Here is a 14,222-nt window from a genome sequence, read left to right on the forward strand (position 1 = left end):
CTATGACCACTCATCTCAGTTTTTCACTTCTATCAAATTCTTCGACTAATATCTCTAATATCATGAATATAGTCTTTGGATTAAAAATTAACAGTACACACAATGATGGACTGTAAAGTTTTCTGACTTTATCAGTGTTAGTGCAGACACCAAATGTGGGAATCCTCTGAAATCAGAGAACAGTTGTTCTAGTTTATCAATCAAAATTTTCTTTCACCTGTTTATTCTACAAATTCAATCATTGGAAGGGGATATCGTCAAAGCATTTTAATGATAAAGAACTGCAATATATAAATCTATCACATATCTTTAATCATCACTATATGGGAGAGAAAGAGGTGGGAGAGAGAGATGGGAGAGAGAAAGAGAGAGTTTAGAGAGATAAAGGTTAGAGAGAAGTGACAGAGAGAGGGGTGTGCAAAGAGAGAGTTTGGGAGACAGTAGGGAGAGAGCGAGAAAAGGGAGCCTGGGAGAGAGAAAATAAAGGTGGGGGAGAGATATGCAGGAGGGAATGAGATTTAGGAGATTTGAGAGTTAACAGGTAGATGTACGCAAGAGGTAGGAGAGATGGGAGAAAGAGAGAGTGGTAGAAATGACTATCATATTCATGAAAAATTCTATGTTTATTGATCTTACGTTTGGTTTACGACAAACAATTTTCAAATTGTCTAGATCAAATCTGATCAATTCTGGACATATTTCCATGCATATGATCTATTCTTCTGTCTGGTTCTCGTTCTTGCTGCTCGTCTCCGCCCTTGGTGTGGTTGGTCCCCTATCATCAGGCGTTCCTGTGATTGCATTAATGGTGACTTGATTGGAAAGGGAACCACCAGACGTTTGATTTGTAATGTTAGAGACTGTGTCATTTCCAGTATCAGAAGAAATGTTAAACCCATTTTCTTTTGAAGAAGAACTTTCGTTTTCCGTCTCGTTTGTGGAAGAAACAGTCTCATTTCCAATGGATGAAACTGTTGAAAAAGAAAAAAATATGTTTTGAATGGATCGAAGTACAATGTATATGGGAAGTAATATAAAAGAGTAAAATTTGTCATTGAATATATATAAAATATTTACATAAAATCTTCTAAAGAACGCCATGGTCAATGTGACTAAGATAAGTATTGTGATCAATGCCTGGGCATATGTTTTACACAGAAATTGATTTTCAACCCTATTGTCAAAACACGCTTTCTTTTATTTAAAAGTATGTCCCGGAAATATGCTGGCAATATAGCATTTAATAATTTATTTTAAAGATGAAGAACATTCTTTATAAAATCGATTTTTTTCAAGCTGACTTCAAAATGTTAAAATGTTTAAATTCGAGATAGTAGTAAAATAAAATAGATACAAATATCCTTTTCTCTTTATAAATAAATCATGAATACCTTCACACGGATTTGTATTGCACGGCGTTGTATGCGTTAACACAGAAGTCCCGGAACAATTTCGTCCGCCATATTTTGGTATGGGATTGTTACATGCTCTGTATCTGTATTGGGTTTTGTGACCACCCCCGCAAGTAACTGGACACTCAGGTTTACTCCAAGAACCGTAGCTGCTCCATCCACCGTTCACTATAATCCAGTTCCGGTTAAAAATAAATTTTAATGATATATATTTTTCTTTAACGACAAAATCCTTTTTTTTCTATTTATTTAGACATTTTTTCCCTGGTATAATGAGCATTTTAAGCCCGCCGTTGGTATTACAAGTACATGTACATATAAAGACCCAGCCTTAATTGCACCAATGCTATGATTTAAAATATGTTATGATAATATTTTTGGAAGTTTTGATTTAAAGGAAAAGGTTCAGAAAAAAATTGGTCCAATTTGTTGGGATGTTATAATTTGTGGCAAATTGTAACTGACTTGTTCGTCCATGACGCTTAAAAGTGCAAAGCTAATGAGGAAATACATGTATATTGTGATATAAAAGATATGGCCAATATTAAAATTTATATACATGTATTTCCATTTCCATTTATTTTCTCTGTGATAACTCTTTAAAAGTTAGTGGAGTTGATTTCTTGATAATTCTACCGAAATGTAAATTAGGCAAATCGATAGGTCAGGAGCTAAGGAGGCCAAATATGCATGTAAATTTCGTGCGACTGTCTTTGTGTTTGACATCAGTGGGCGAGGACTATTGAAATGACATGGGAGGTGTCGTGTAATTGAAATCATTAGTCTATATTTTAAACATCTAAATGTACAATTTATTTCACAATGAAATGGAAATATAAGGAATCACATACCTGCATTAAATGTAACTTTGACAACCCTCGGAATGTACTAAGTTTACATCATGGGACATCATTATGGGACATTTTTTTTAAAGTTGGAAACGTGGGATACCCGTTAATTTATTCATAACGGGCGAAGCCCCCTATGCAAATTATCCCACGTGTCTAACTATCGTTGATGGCATACTCTACTTACTAGACAGTGATTCCGTAAGAAAACGACATCAGTCTTTCAGGCCAAGGTAAATACGTCAAAAACCATATTTCATTCCGAAGGTTGTCACAGATACATGTAATGCAGGCATGTAATACACTGTATATCAAAGCCCTGTCATTCTCATTCCAAAGTTATTACCATTTTTCTAAAGTACATGTAGGTTAACCTGTAGGTAAAGATCATAATTAAGATCAAGGGTCATGGTATAAAATATATTGGAAAGCTCATGTCATAAGATGTGAAATATGAGAACCTATCTTCTTCCATTCAAAAGTTTAAGTTTTTGTTTCAGACAGGCGAATGGACGGAAACTAAATGTGAATTATTGTACCTGAGCTCTTATGACAGCAGGGAATAGAATAAAGAAAAAAACCATGGCACATGCCTGAACGAATTCGATTACAGCGCAATTTTCACTGTATTGTCTAGAAGCATCATCCTGAACTGACCTGTGTATGTATCCCCTCTCTACAACTCATGCTACTTGACCCGCCCCCAAGTCTGTCACATACCTCTATTGCCATTCACTGTCAGGCAACCAACATAATGTTGTATTATCATATCACTTGTTAATACTTGATAATAACAAGGTTTTCCGTGTTAATATTTGTATTATTGTCTGTTTGCAATGACGTAAGAAGATTTTAAGATTTATTCATATAATAATATGTCATATGCACATTCTTCTGATTGCCATTTGTTACGAAAATCATTCCTACCTGGACACTCCTTCAATTTGCAGATTTCCGTGTCTTTTCTTGTATTTTTCCCCAGACAACCTTTACCACCATTTTTAGGGGCTGGGTTGTTACAGTTTCGCACACTATATCGTATTCTTATTGCATCTCCACACGTCTGGTCACAAGACCCCCAGCTACCCCAAGCCTGCCATGTAGACCAGTCACCATCGACTAATTTTGTATGGGAAGAAAGTGAATATTAATTTATTAGAGATAAATCATATGAATAAGGTATAAAGGATTCAAATCAAAATATTTTTCAAGTAAGACTGCATAATATATCTCTACATAGTACATGTAAAGAAGATCAGTTAATTAATGTAAACAAAGATAATAATTTTAAGATACCTGTACACTTTCTTGAACACAAGCTCTGGTGCGCTGTGCTGCTGTATCTGGAGTTGTATCATAAAAAAATCAGTTAGATGTTTAGTTGTGTTCAAATTGTCAGAGTAATTACACGTAAAGTTTTTATTTTAGTACACTCTATATTTGCTATGTTAAAATTATAATCTTGTTAAAATTAGAATCTTTTCTGTATGTAATTTCAATTATGATATTTAATATGTATAACTTTACAAACATGATATTAATTATGCATATAAAATACTAGTACCATGATTCTTGAATATATTTACTTTGTTCTGAAACATCTTAGCCAGTGCCAAAACCCACAGGGAACTGTGTAGGAATACTTGACACTAGAATACTTCGTACAGGAGTAGTGTTCCTCGCCACTATGGACATTGCAACTGTAACAAGAAAAGGAAAGAAAAGGTTTATAGCCTATGGACCACAGTCCCGTAGCGTCGATTCCCTTGAATAGTTCAAGGAATTGTTAGTCCATTATTAATACGCTGAATTGACGACGAATTTTTCCGTTATTTCCTGATCATGGCAAGGAGCACACGACAGGTGTGACGCTTACTCCTCCATGGCACCTGATCCCACCCCTGATGTTTCAGAGGTCTGTGTTTTCTCTGCTCTTATTTTGTATTGTTTTATGGACTTTGAGATTGAATACTGTTCGTTATCTCCATATTCTTCTTCTATTTACTCCTATTTAAATTGACCCTTTATTGTGGAACTACCCTTGCTCCTTGAGAGTTGTTTGACGAACTCGAAATCAACACTACATTTGGATGGTAAGTTTTGAATATGATTAATATTAACCCTTCGTTTCACCCAATACTTTCTCGGTCCATTTTCCCATTAGCTGGGCTAAACCACTGCTTTTGCTTGAATAACTGTATAAAATGTGCATATATATATACTCAGTATATATATATATATATATATATATATATATATATATATATATATATATATATATATATATATATATATATATATATATATATATATATATAGAAAGCACAAAGAAATTCACTTTTACATGGATACCCATATATATATATATATGCTTCAATCGATATGTTTTGAGCCTCATATACAACATTTAAACAGGTAGCTTTGAGAAAATAAATTGATAGATAAATTATTTGATTGATTGACAACTTCGTTTCTAGGCAAACAGAATCGCAAGTTTATTTAAAGGCCGAGGTTTTCAACCGTACAGTTTTCCTCAGGTAAGTTTGGTGTGGGGTGCAGCTTAATCGAAGCGGCTGAGAAGCCCCGAGGGAACGACGCTAACTTGTGTATACTACCTATATACACAGGATGTTACCTGAGTGGGTTACCGTAAACCTGGAAATTTTTACGTCGATTTTATTTTGCGAATTCGGGTCAAAATGCTGTTGATTAATTTTTACGTTTCAAAATTTTGCGAATGACCACTGGTTTGTTTACATTTTCTTATTGGTGATCTATTCTTAAGAAAAATATTTTTGCGAAGGCAATGCACTCGCAAATTTTGTTAAAAATTTATCTACAGCAAAAATTTCCAGATTTACGGGGGGGGGGGGGGGGGTATTACCAGTATGCGTTTTCCTACGACATTGTAAAACGAAGCCGTTTTTTTTTTCATGTGTATTGAAATGCATGAAATAAAGCATTTTTTTTGCGGACAGAATCCTTCTAAAATTTTTTCTTTTAAAATTAATATTTTAAATAATTTGACAATATCACTGCGTGTTTGTTAATCAAATGTTATAACGGTAATACATGTAGCACAAAAATCTGTCGTTATAACCTGGCGACAAAAAGGGAAGTAATTCAAATTACATGTTGTGTGCGCAAAACGAAAAGAGAAAGTGGGTCATAATTAAGTCTCTCGGTAAATAACAATTAAACTTAGAACCATGTTCTGAGAATAAATTGCTCAGAAATATTATCGTCTAAATCAATATTTTTTTTAAAGATAAACCCTACATTATTTACCATAACGCATGGTCTGTAAAAATGGCCAGGGGTTCAGATCAGAGAAGATTCCCTGACAGCTAGGCCTGTGGGTGAAACGGGAATGGAAACATCAGCATCATACATTTTTCTTTCGGGGTTCATAATTTCAAATATTAATTAAATGCAAAGCAAGATGTTATTACCATCTCTTCTAAAACTGGTTAAATATAACGTAACTTCCTCACCATGTCTCGAAGAATTAGCGACATGTACAAATTTGTCTTATAAATAAATATAAATTTCACTTGACTCCTGAACAATGTAAACAGTTACAATGTTGCCATTCTTGTTTTAAAAAATAATTTCATTTAATTCCATGATACTAGCTTCAAACGCGGGTCGGTTTATTGTGTTAATTATGGAGGAATAAATATGCGTTAACCCATGCTTTAAGAAATTAAAATGATCGATTGTAATTGAAAAATTGAAATTATAAAATATAGGCATTACTTTTTTTTTTATCATTTATTTAATTATTTGATGGATTATTTATATTTATGCCATTATTCTTATGAATTAAACAAGAACGCTTTGCCAGCTTCTTTATCACGTTGGCATATGCGGTAGGCATCAAAAGCCTGAATGTTAATTCGATGGTCGGTACGAACTTCAGACAAGGTACACAAGATATACACAAACTAAAAGTCAATCAAATCAAAGTATGCAATCGCAGGCTTAATTTCAGATGATTGACAGGGGTTCTAAGACTAAGTAAATTTGAGGGAGGTGCTTATTTCCTCCCCCTTTAAGCTTGTAAAAATTTGGTCATATCTAAACTTTGGCATAATATCATGAGTTGTCTTGTATATTCTTATGGAAAAATTATATCCTTATATCATTTAACCCTTGGAGAGCTATTCTGCAGAGCAATTACCTGAAATGAAATCTAAGTCTTGATTGACAATTTCTGTGGTTTTCCAAGTGTGAAATAAATACTCTTTAATTAGTTGGAATGTATTTTTTTAAAGTTATTTTAAATTATTACTTAATATTAAGTGACTGTTGTTTTAAAAATCATTATTATAATCATCGTCGTCATTATCATTTACATCAAAATATACCATAACATGTACAAAAAGGCCTAATCAACCATAAAAATATATGTTACCTTCCCTCCACATAAATCTGGCAGCCAAAAATTACAAAGACGAACAACAGCTTCATTTTCATATCTGGTTGTGTGTACGTGTACATTTAGATGTAGTTTATATAAAGACATCGACAGACCGTTTTAAATCTATCACTACTGTATAAGCATACCCACATGCAATTCAAAATAACTTAGAACCAATTATCTGCAAATTTATAATATCCTCTGTCAATATTACATAACGTGGGTGCTTTTGTTATAATCAAGAGTTTGCAAAAAGTTACACATTCATGTATATTTCATTATGAGAGTGTCTGTAAATTACAACCTTTCATTTAAATCTGTTACATTTAATGAAACGTCAGCTAGAAAATTGCCATAACCAGAATCCCTTCCTTACGGTAAGTATATCTGTATCATTATTAAATCTTTGTACAGTAGTGAGCTAAATTTTATAAAATATCAAAAATGATTAACGTGATTTTAAATTCTATTTAATATCGAGGATGAAAAACATTTTATTTTGGCTTTTGCGATTCAACGATCTTGTGCTGTGCACATAAATTCCGCGCAGTCACTATTTTGAAATATTATACTTTCATGTAAATTAGTTGAATCTGATTGGTCGAGAAACATTTGCTTACTATTACCCGCTGAATAATGAAGCCACGCCCTCCAGCGTAGCAACAGTCAACAGTGCTTGACCACGGATGATATTCCAAAAAATAGCAACTGCGCAGAATTGATGCGCGCACGGTTCACTGTTATATGTATTTGTATAAAACATTCAGTATAATAAATATAGCATGTAGTTGAGTGTAACATTGAAAATTTTCACCCCTCGAAAACTCTTGTTAACCTCGGCTGCGCCTCGGTTGACAATGGTTTTCTTGGGGTGAAAATTTTCAATGTTACACTCAACTACATGCAATATTTATATAATATATTTTTATCGTCAAGCAACATCGCCTATTGTTACGCTGGAGGGTGTGGCTTCATCATTCAGCGGGTTACAGTGTATTTTAACAAAGTTTCTCGGCGAATCAAATTCAACTAATTTACATGAAAGAATTGAAAATAATATTCCAGAAATAAAGACCTTGTTATCGTGAATGTGTTTGGCTCGAAATGTTGTCTGAAATATAAGCATCGGCTTTTATATTTCAGACATTTTGAAACCGAGGAGGTTATCCTGCATCATTCACGACATCAAGGACTGTAATTCTATTCTACCAAGTGCTATAAAATACGGACGATTGTTTCCTCTATAATAAACGAATTAGGTAACCATATTGCGATTTCGCTGTTCCATAGTCATTTTTTATTGCGTATCGATTGCATGAAATGCAGACAATATCAGTTTCTTTGGATTAAAATACCCTTTAGTTATTTATAACTTTGTTAAATATATTGATTAATTTTTATGAATTTAAAATAACAAAATCAGTTGTCTATTTCATTCCTTTATCAGTAGAATCAAGGAGTGTAAATGTTGTGGAGAGTTCTTTGGAACAGTTCCATTTGGCTATATAAGCGGATGCGTATATTTATCAGCTTTTTCAGGAAATACACACTGTTTAGACGTCTTAAAAATGACACATCGATATGGTCTAAATAAGTTTTAGATTCTACAGTGAAATATTTATTGCAGCTGTACAGGTTTGACGTGTGTTTCTGATCTAATAATTTTTTGATGCCATTCATTTACGGAATCACTGTTTAGATAGTTGAGTATGCCAGGGCATCAACGATAGCTGGGCTTTGCCCATTATGCATAATTTATCCCACGTTTCCAACCATTGTTAATGACCCTGGTATACTCTACTAACTAGACAGTGATTCCTTATATTTCAATTTCGTGGAAATAAAAATAAAATTGTAAACCTAGATTTCAAAAATGTAGCCTAATAGATTTAAATAACACGAGGTTGCTGCATTAACGAAGTTGGATCCCGATATTCAAAGTCTTAAACTTTCGTGTCAAGTATATTTTTCGTTTGTACACATATAGCCTAATTAAAAATAAAAACTAAAAATGGGGTCAATATGCTTCTTTTAGTGCCACAGTACTTTAATATGACTTTTTTTGCATTGAAATTTGAGTCTTAATGAAAAAAAAATCACATCTTGTTTTCCCCCCAATATTATGTCCTAATAAATCATTGAACTACATAAACTATTAGCCTATTTTTTTAAAAAAACTTTAAAATTATGACTCAGAAAAAGTGTCAAATTGCTTCGCATAATCAAGTATTTGACCTTTCTGCACTCACAAAATCTGATTTTTCTGGCATTAAAAATTTAACAAGCAAGAAAATATTTTAAAGTCTTAAACTTTTGCTGAATTAAAGTAGATTGATCAAAGTTAAGTTATATATTCAGAAAAGAAAAACAAAAGTGGGGTGTATGCTGTAATTTTTTAGATATTACTAAACAGGTGCCAATTTTATGCTAAAATTGGCTCAATTTTTCCCTGGACTTTTAGAATATATTTACTGTGTTTGTCGCAATATGATAAAAGAATTCATAAGAAATAATAAAACATATATTTCAGAACCAGCATATAACGTTTCAATGAAAACAAAACTCTATGTGCAACTAATATGAAAAAATAGGAATCTAAACTTCACAGTTTAGGGGGAAAATTGATCGTTTTCTTCATTAAAAAAACCTTCCACCACATAATGTAGTTCCTGGCTTAATCCTTTTTTAATTGAATTTAATCGCGATTTTTTTCATTGGATATAGTTTAGTTGTAGAATCCAGATTTAATGTTAGAACTTAAATAATGCAGAATTCTAGAAATAAAAGACTAGACCAAAATCTGCTCAAAAGCTCATGGAGCAAACTATATATGCTAGTTTAGTAAAATTTAAGAAAAAACACGTATTTTTTTAAAAAATACAAAAACACAAAATCTCAGATATTTATTTCTACAGCTGAGCGTCCAGATAAAATGACATGCTGTACTCCTGCGTTCAGTTGTCAGAGTTTGTTGTCATTCCTGTTGTTTTTTTCTGTGGTAGTTGTTGTTTTCTCTGATGTAGTTGTCGTACTAGATGTGGTCACCTCGATCTCAGAACTGCTGTTGTTGTTCTGAGAATTTTCGCTTGTGGATGTCGCATTTCCATTAACCGAGTCGTTACCAGGATCAGAAGCATCTAACCCATTTTCTTTGTGGTCAGAGCTTCCGTTTTCAGTTTTGTTAGATAAATCAACGTTTTCTTTAGTTATGATTGATGCCGTAGTTTTTTCCAAGTTCCCTGCAGAATATATAAGTAAAAGGTGAAAGTTACCAACAATAATCGATTGCGCGTTGTCAATCAAATTTTCATTATTATTTGTATTACACACAGCTATATTTTTATTTCATCCTCAAAACACAACTGACAAAAAGATTAAGCAAGCAAATGTTAATAATCTTGGTCCTCCGTTTTCGTTCTCTTAGTGGATGAAATGTCATTATTTAAGGCGTATTGTGTCACGTATGAACTTCCTATCATATATATGTCGACGTCATTCAAATGTATTCATCAAAGGTAACATAAAGTCGGTGTCAAAGTGTCAAAAATCATGATTCTTGAGAATATTTTTCTCTATATTCCTTTGTAGAACTTTGATTGTCGAGGTTTCCCTTGGGTTTCATGATTTTATGGGTATTGTTTAAAATATGCCATTTGTTTTTCACCATCATGCAATTATTTCCCATTGGAAGAAGGCATGACCTTTTACAAAAAACATGAACCCCTTTTACCCACGGATTCTTTGTAGCAAGTTTGGTTTGATAATGGCTCATAGGTTCTTGAGAAGAAGTCAAAAATGTTAAAAGTCTACAGACGGACAGATGGATGAGAGACAAATTGTGTTCAGAAAAGCTCACTTGAGCTTCGACTAAGATGGCCATATAATATTTTTATATTTTATACTCGTAGTGTATTTTGTTAAATACGTTTTTATATTGCTAAAAAAATTTGACGCCATACTGGGAGACACATTACCTCCACTTCACCCTAACTTTGAAGTTGTAACTACGCCTATGATAAACATTGACTCTATAAATAAATTGGTAAATTGGTAAATTGGAAACTTCAAGAGTACTGTGCAACAATATACTCAAGAAATGGTGTAAATCAAATGTGGATACTTAAAAATTCAAAGGAACTTTTAGACAGTTTGATATAATATTTTACCAACATCAACAGCTTAAAAACCTGACTTTTCAACTTTATACACAACCATCCCCCACGATAAATTAAAATCCAGGCTTTTCGATATCTTTGACAGCTGCTTTTTCAATAAAAATGGGACTCGCAGATTTACTTACCTTGTCATTGGTCATTTGCAAAAATATTTTGTTAAAAAAGAGAGACACAGAGAGAGAGAGATAAAGAGAGAGAGAGTTTCTGATTGACAATATCTATGTTGTGTTTGGAGACCAGATCTTCCAGCAATCTATTGAAATTCCTATGCATACCAATTGCACCCCGTTATTAGCAGACTTAGTTTTGTATTCCCGTGAAGCAGAATTTGTGCAAAAAAAAAAACAACAAACACTTGCCGTGGCCTTCAACTCGGCATTTAGATATATCGACGAAGTATTGTCAATTAACAATGGTAATTTCCATTCATATGTCGCTACGATATATCCTGGTAAGCTTGAGTTAAAAAGATACCTCAGAGTCTGACTCATCTGTTTCATATTTGGATGTTTTACTTGAAAAAGACGTTAATGGTTATCTAACAACCAAGCTCTATGATAAAACAGGATGACTTTAACTTTTCTTTCGTCAACTTCCCTTACTTATGCAACAATATACCTTCATCACCTGCATACGGAGTTTATATATCTCAGCTGATTCGATACGCAACAGCATGCTCTATGTATGAACGATTTCTAAAACGAGGTTAATTATTGGCAAACAAGTTGATGAAACAAGAATATCAACAGTCTCGTTTAAAGTCATCATTTCGTAAGTTCTGTGGTCGATAGAATGACTTTGAAAGCAAATACAATTTTTCATTGAGCCAAATGCTGAATGACGTTTTTCATACTAATTTTAAATCCATTATTTACACACTGAATTGACGACGACGGATTTTTCCGTTATTGCCCTATCATGACAAGGAGCACACGGAGGGTGTGACCGGTAGGCAGGGTATGCTGACTCCTCCAAGGCACCTGATCCCACCTCTGATGTTTTGGAGATCGGTGTTTGCTCTGCTCCTATTTTGTATGGTTTTTGGACTTTTTATCTTGAATACTGTTCGTTATCCCCATATGTTTCATTCTACATATTTACCTCGACAAGGATCGGTGTTGCATGGTTGATGTTCCGCTAGGATTGATTCCCCTGGACAGCTTCGTCCGCTATGTTGTGGTTTAGGATTGTTACATTCCCTGTATCTATATTTCGTCTTTCCACCGCCGTCACACGTCTTTGTACATTTACTGAATGTACTCCAGGGGCCATAGTTACTCCATCCACCGTTCACTGTTTATAAAATAAAATACTGAATGTCAGAAAATACCACTGAATATCAGTGAAGAGATCCCTCGCTTTCAGCTTAAAATAAGGTTACCATGTGACGTCAGAGAAAAGGTCAAAACAAAGAAAAAAGTCTTGGGACTCTTTTTGAATGGTTTTCAAATTCCTCTTATGTGTATTAATATAAACATATTTATGTAGAAATTCTTGTGTTAATACATGTAATTATGTTTTCAAATTTTGGCTAAATAACTCTTTTCCTCTTCTCTTAAAATATCACCTTTTACTTTTCGATTAAAAAACGCGCTGAACTACGAGAGAGAGAGAGAGAGAATTTTGAAACTCGTCATAAGTATTTTAGCTACGACAGGGAATCATGCAGTCGATTGAAAATATTCACAAAATGTGTTTTAATATTTGGTTTACATACAACATTTTTATTGCAAATATTTGAAGTTTTGAGTAGAACATACCTAAACATCCTCGGATAAGGCATGTTTTAGTCTCACTTTTGACCACTGACCCGGGACAATTCACTCCGCCGTATTTGGGAGTGGGATTATCACACCGTCGTCTACTTCTCCGGGTTTGAATCCCTTTTCCACAAGTTTTGTCACATGACCCCCATTCTGCCCAGGGAGCCCAAGAACTCCAGCCACCATCTCCTATATCACATTCAACATATTACTTGTTGTTAAAATGTTGAAAATACAAAATGTATAGAAACTATATATACTGATATTTGATGTCAATGATGGTTTGTTTGTTTGTTTGTTTGGTTTTTTTTTTTGAAAATTGTTACACGTACTTGGACACGGGTGAATGTTACACTTTTCCTTTTGGTTCCTGATATTAGATCCTGGGCACGGTTTTCCTCCGTTTTTCGGTGTTGGGTTATTACAATAACGAATAGCATACCGCTCACGGGTACCACCGCCACAATTTTGGTCACAAGACCCCCATACAGCCCATGGATGCCAAGAATTCCATTCACCGTTGACTAGCACACAAACAAATTTGTACGTTTAATTAAACCAACTATAATTACATGTATATACGTATATATGGAATATTGATGATTTAAATAAATGTAAAATTACTAATTTATATATTATGCAAGTTTTAAAAAAAAAAAACTCTTCTTTTTTTTACCCGAACAGTGTCGTGTACATGTTGCATAACTAGCATCAGCTCTGTACCTGGGATTAAAAATATATTCAAAACCAAAGTAATTGATAATGATGTTTTCAATCCATATTTATATTTAGTGAGCTATTTCAAATAAAGTCCAAAGATATTAAGATCTAGGCAAATATTGCGTGAGTACAGAATAGAGCTATGATACATGTAGAGTATAAAAAGTGACAGACAACCTGACAAAAGACTTTTGAAAATGGCATCATAAAGCGTAACTTTCTTAAGCTTCTGAATATTTTTTTTCTTTCAGAACGATCTCAGATTTTATGATTCCATTTCAGAAATTTTGAAATTATGGATTTGTAAATTTTATGTAAGGGTTTGAATAGTATACAAATGTATATGGTGAGCTGCATCATAAAAAAAAATAATTTCCTCAATTTATATTAACTAGTATATTCATTTTTAATTTTGCATTTAAATTTCAAAAAAAAAAAAACTTCTCTTCTTTTTTCCAGATAAAAAAAATCTTAACGAACGTAATCAGTCTACCTTGACCGACGACATCTTGCCCAGCCAAATAGTCCACAGGATTCATAGATATAGTATTTTACCTGATGGTAGCTTGCGCATTGGTAGTAATACATACCATTATGGATATTGCAACTTCTACAAATTATATTAAATATAAAAAATATGAAGTATATTTAAAAGAATAAAATATTTTCAAGTGCATTACAGAACAATCCTATGTTCAAAATCAACTTTTTTGGAGGAGGATCATGAATGAATTGTTTTCTTTAAAAAGTCATTTTTAGATTAAGTTTGTTTTATTCATCATTTTTTTCTGATTCATTTTGATTATAACCGGTATTCAACAGTGTTTTTAACTACTAGTCTATAAATGCCAAAAGATTTCCGCACTTTTCAAACATCGAAA

The 14,222-nt window shown here is 33.2% G+C and overlaps 2 protein-coding genes across 2 annotated transcripts; both read right to left on the reverse strand.

Moving 5' to 3' along the window:
* Positions 1 to 681: 681 nt before the first annotated feature.
* On the reverse strand, positions 682 to 6,736 carry LOC134259814 (coadhesin-like). Its single transcript, XM_062742417.1, has 6 exons — positions 6,678 to 6,736; positions 3,847 to 3,960; positions 3,557 to 3,603; positions 3,188 to 3,379; positions 1,392 to 1,580; positions 682 to 971 (listed from the first exon to the last, which is right to left on the reverse strand). Exons 1-6 carry the CDS (start codon positions 6,731 to 6,733, stop codon positions 715 to 717), a joined length of 855 nt encoding a protein of 284 aa, XP_062598401.1. The 5' UTR covers positions 6,734 to 6,736; the 3' UTR covers positions 682 to 714.
* Positions 6,737 to 9,644: 2,908 nt separating this feature from the next.
* LOC134259821 (coadhesin-like) lies at positions 9,645 to 13,397 on the reverse strand (the record flags this gene model as incomplete). Its single annotated transcript, XM_062742422.1, has 5 exons — positions 9,645 to 9,922; positions 11,960 to 12,151; positions 12,619 to 12,810; positions 12,954 to 13,145; positions 13,298 to 13,397. Coding segments are annotated over 5 exons (954 nt in total), but the record flags the coding sequence as incomplete, so codon positions are not given.
* Positions 13,398 to 14,222: the final 825 nt, after the last annotated feature.

This window comes from Saccostrea cucullata, unplaced genomic scaffold, assembly GCF_032062105.1.
Source record: "Saccostrea cucullata isolate Sc308-1 unplaced genomic scaffold, CSIRO_AGI_Scuc_v1 ctg1850, whole genome shotgun sequence".
NCBI lineage: Eukaryota > Metazoa > Mollusca > Bivalvia > Ostreida > Ostreidae > Saccostrea > Saccostrea cuccullata.

Bases quoted from the DNA above. Each gene is read 5' to 3' on its own strand.
- LOC134259814 (XM_062742417.1), bottom strand. From the start codon at position 6,733: ATGAAGCTGTTGTTCGTCTTTGTAATTTTTGGCTGCCAGATTTATGTG. The intron at 3,961-6,677 runs GTAACATATATT...TTCTTGTTACAG, and splicing joins CAGATTTATGTGGAGGGAAG to TTGCAATGTCCATAGTGGCG. The intron at 972-1,391 runs GTATTCATGATT...CTTTTTCAACAG, and splicing joins CAATACAAATCCGTGTGAAG to TTTCATCCATTGGAAATGAG.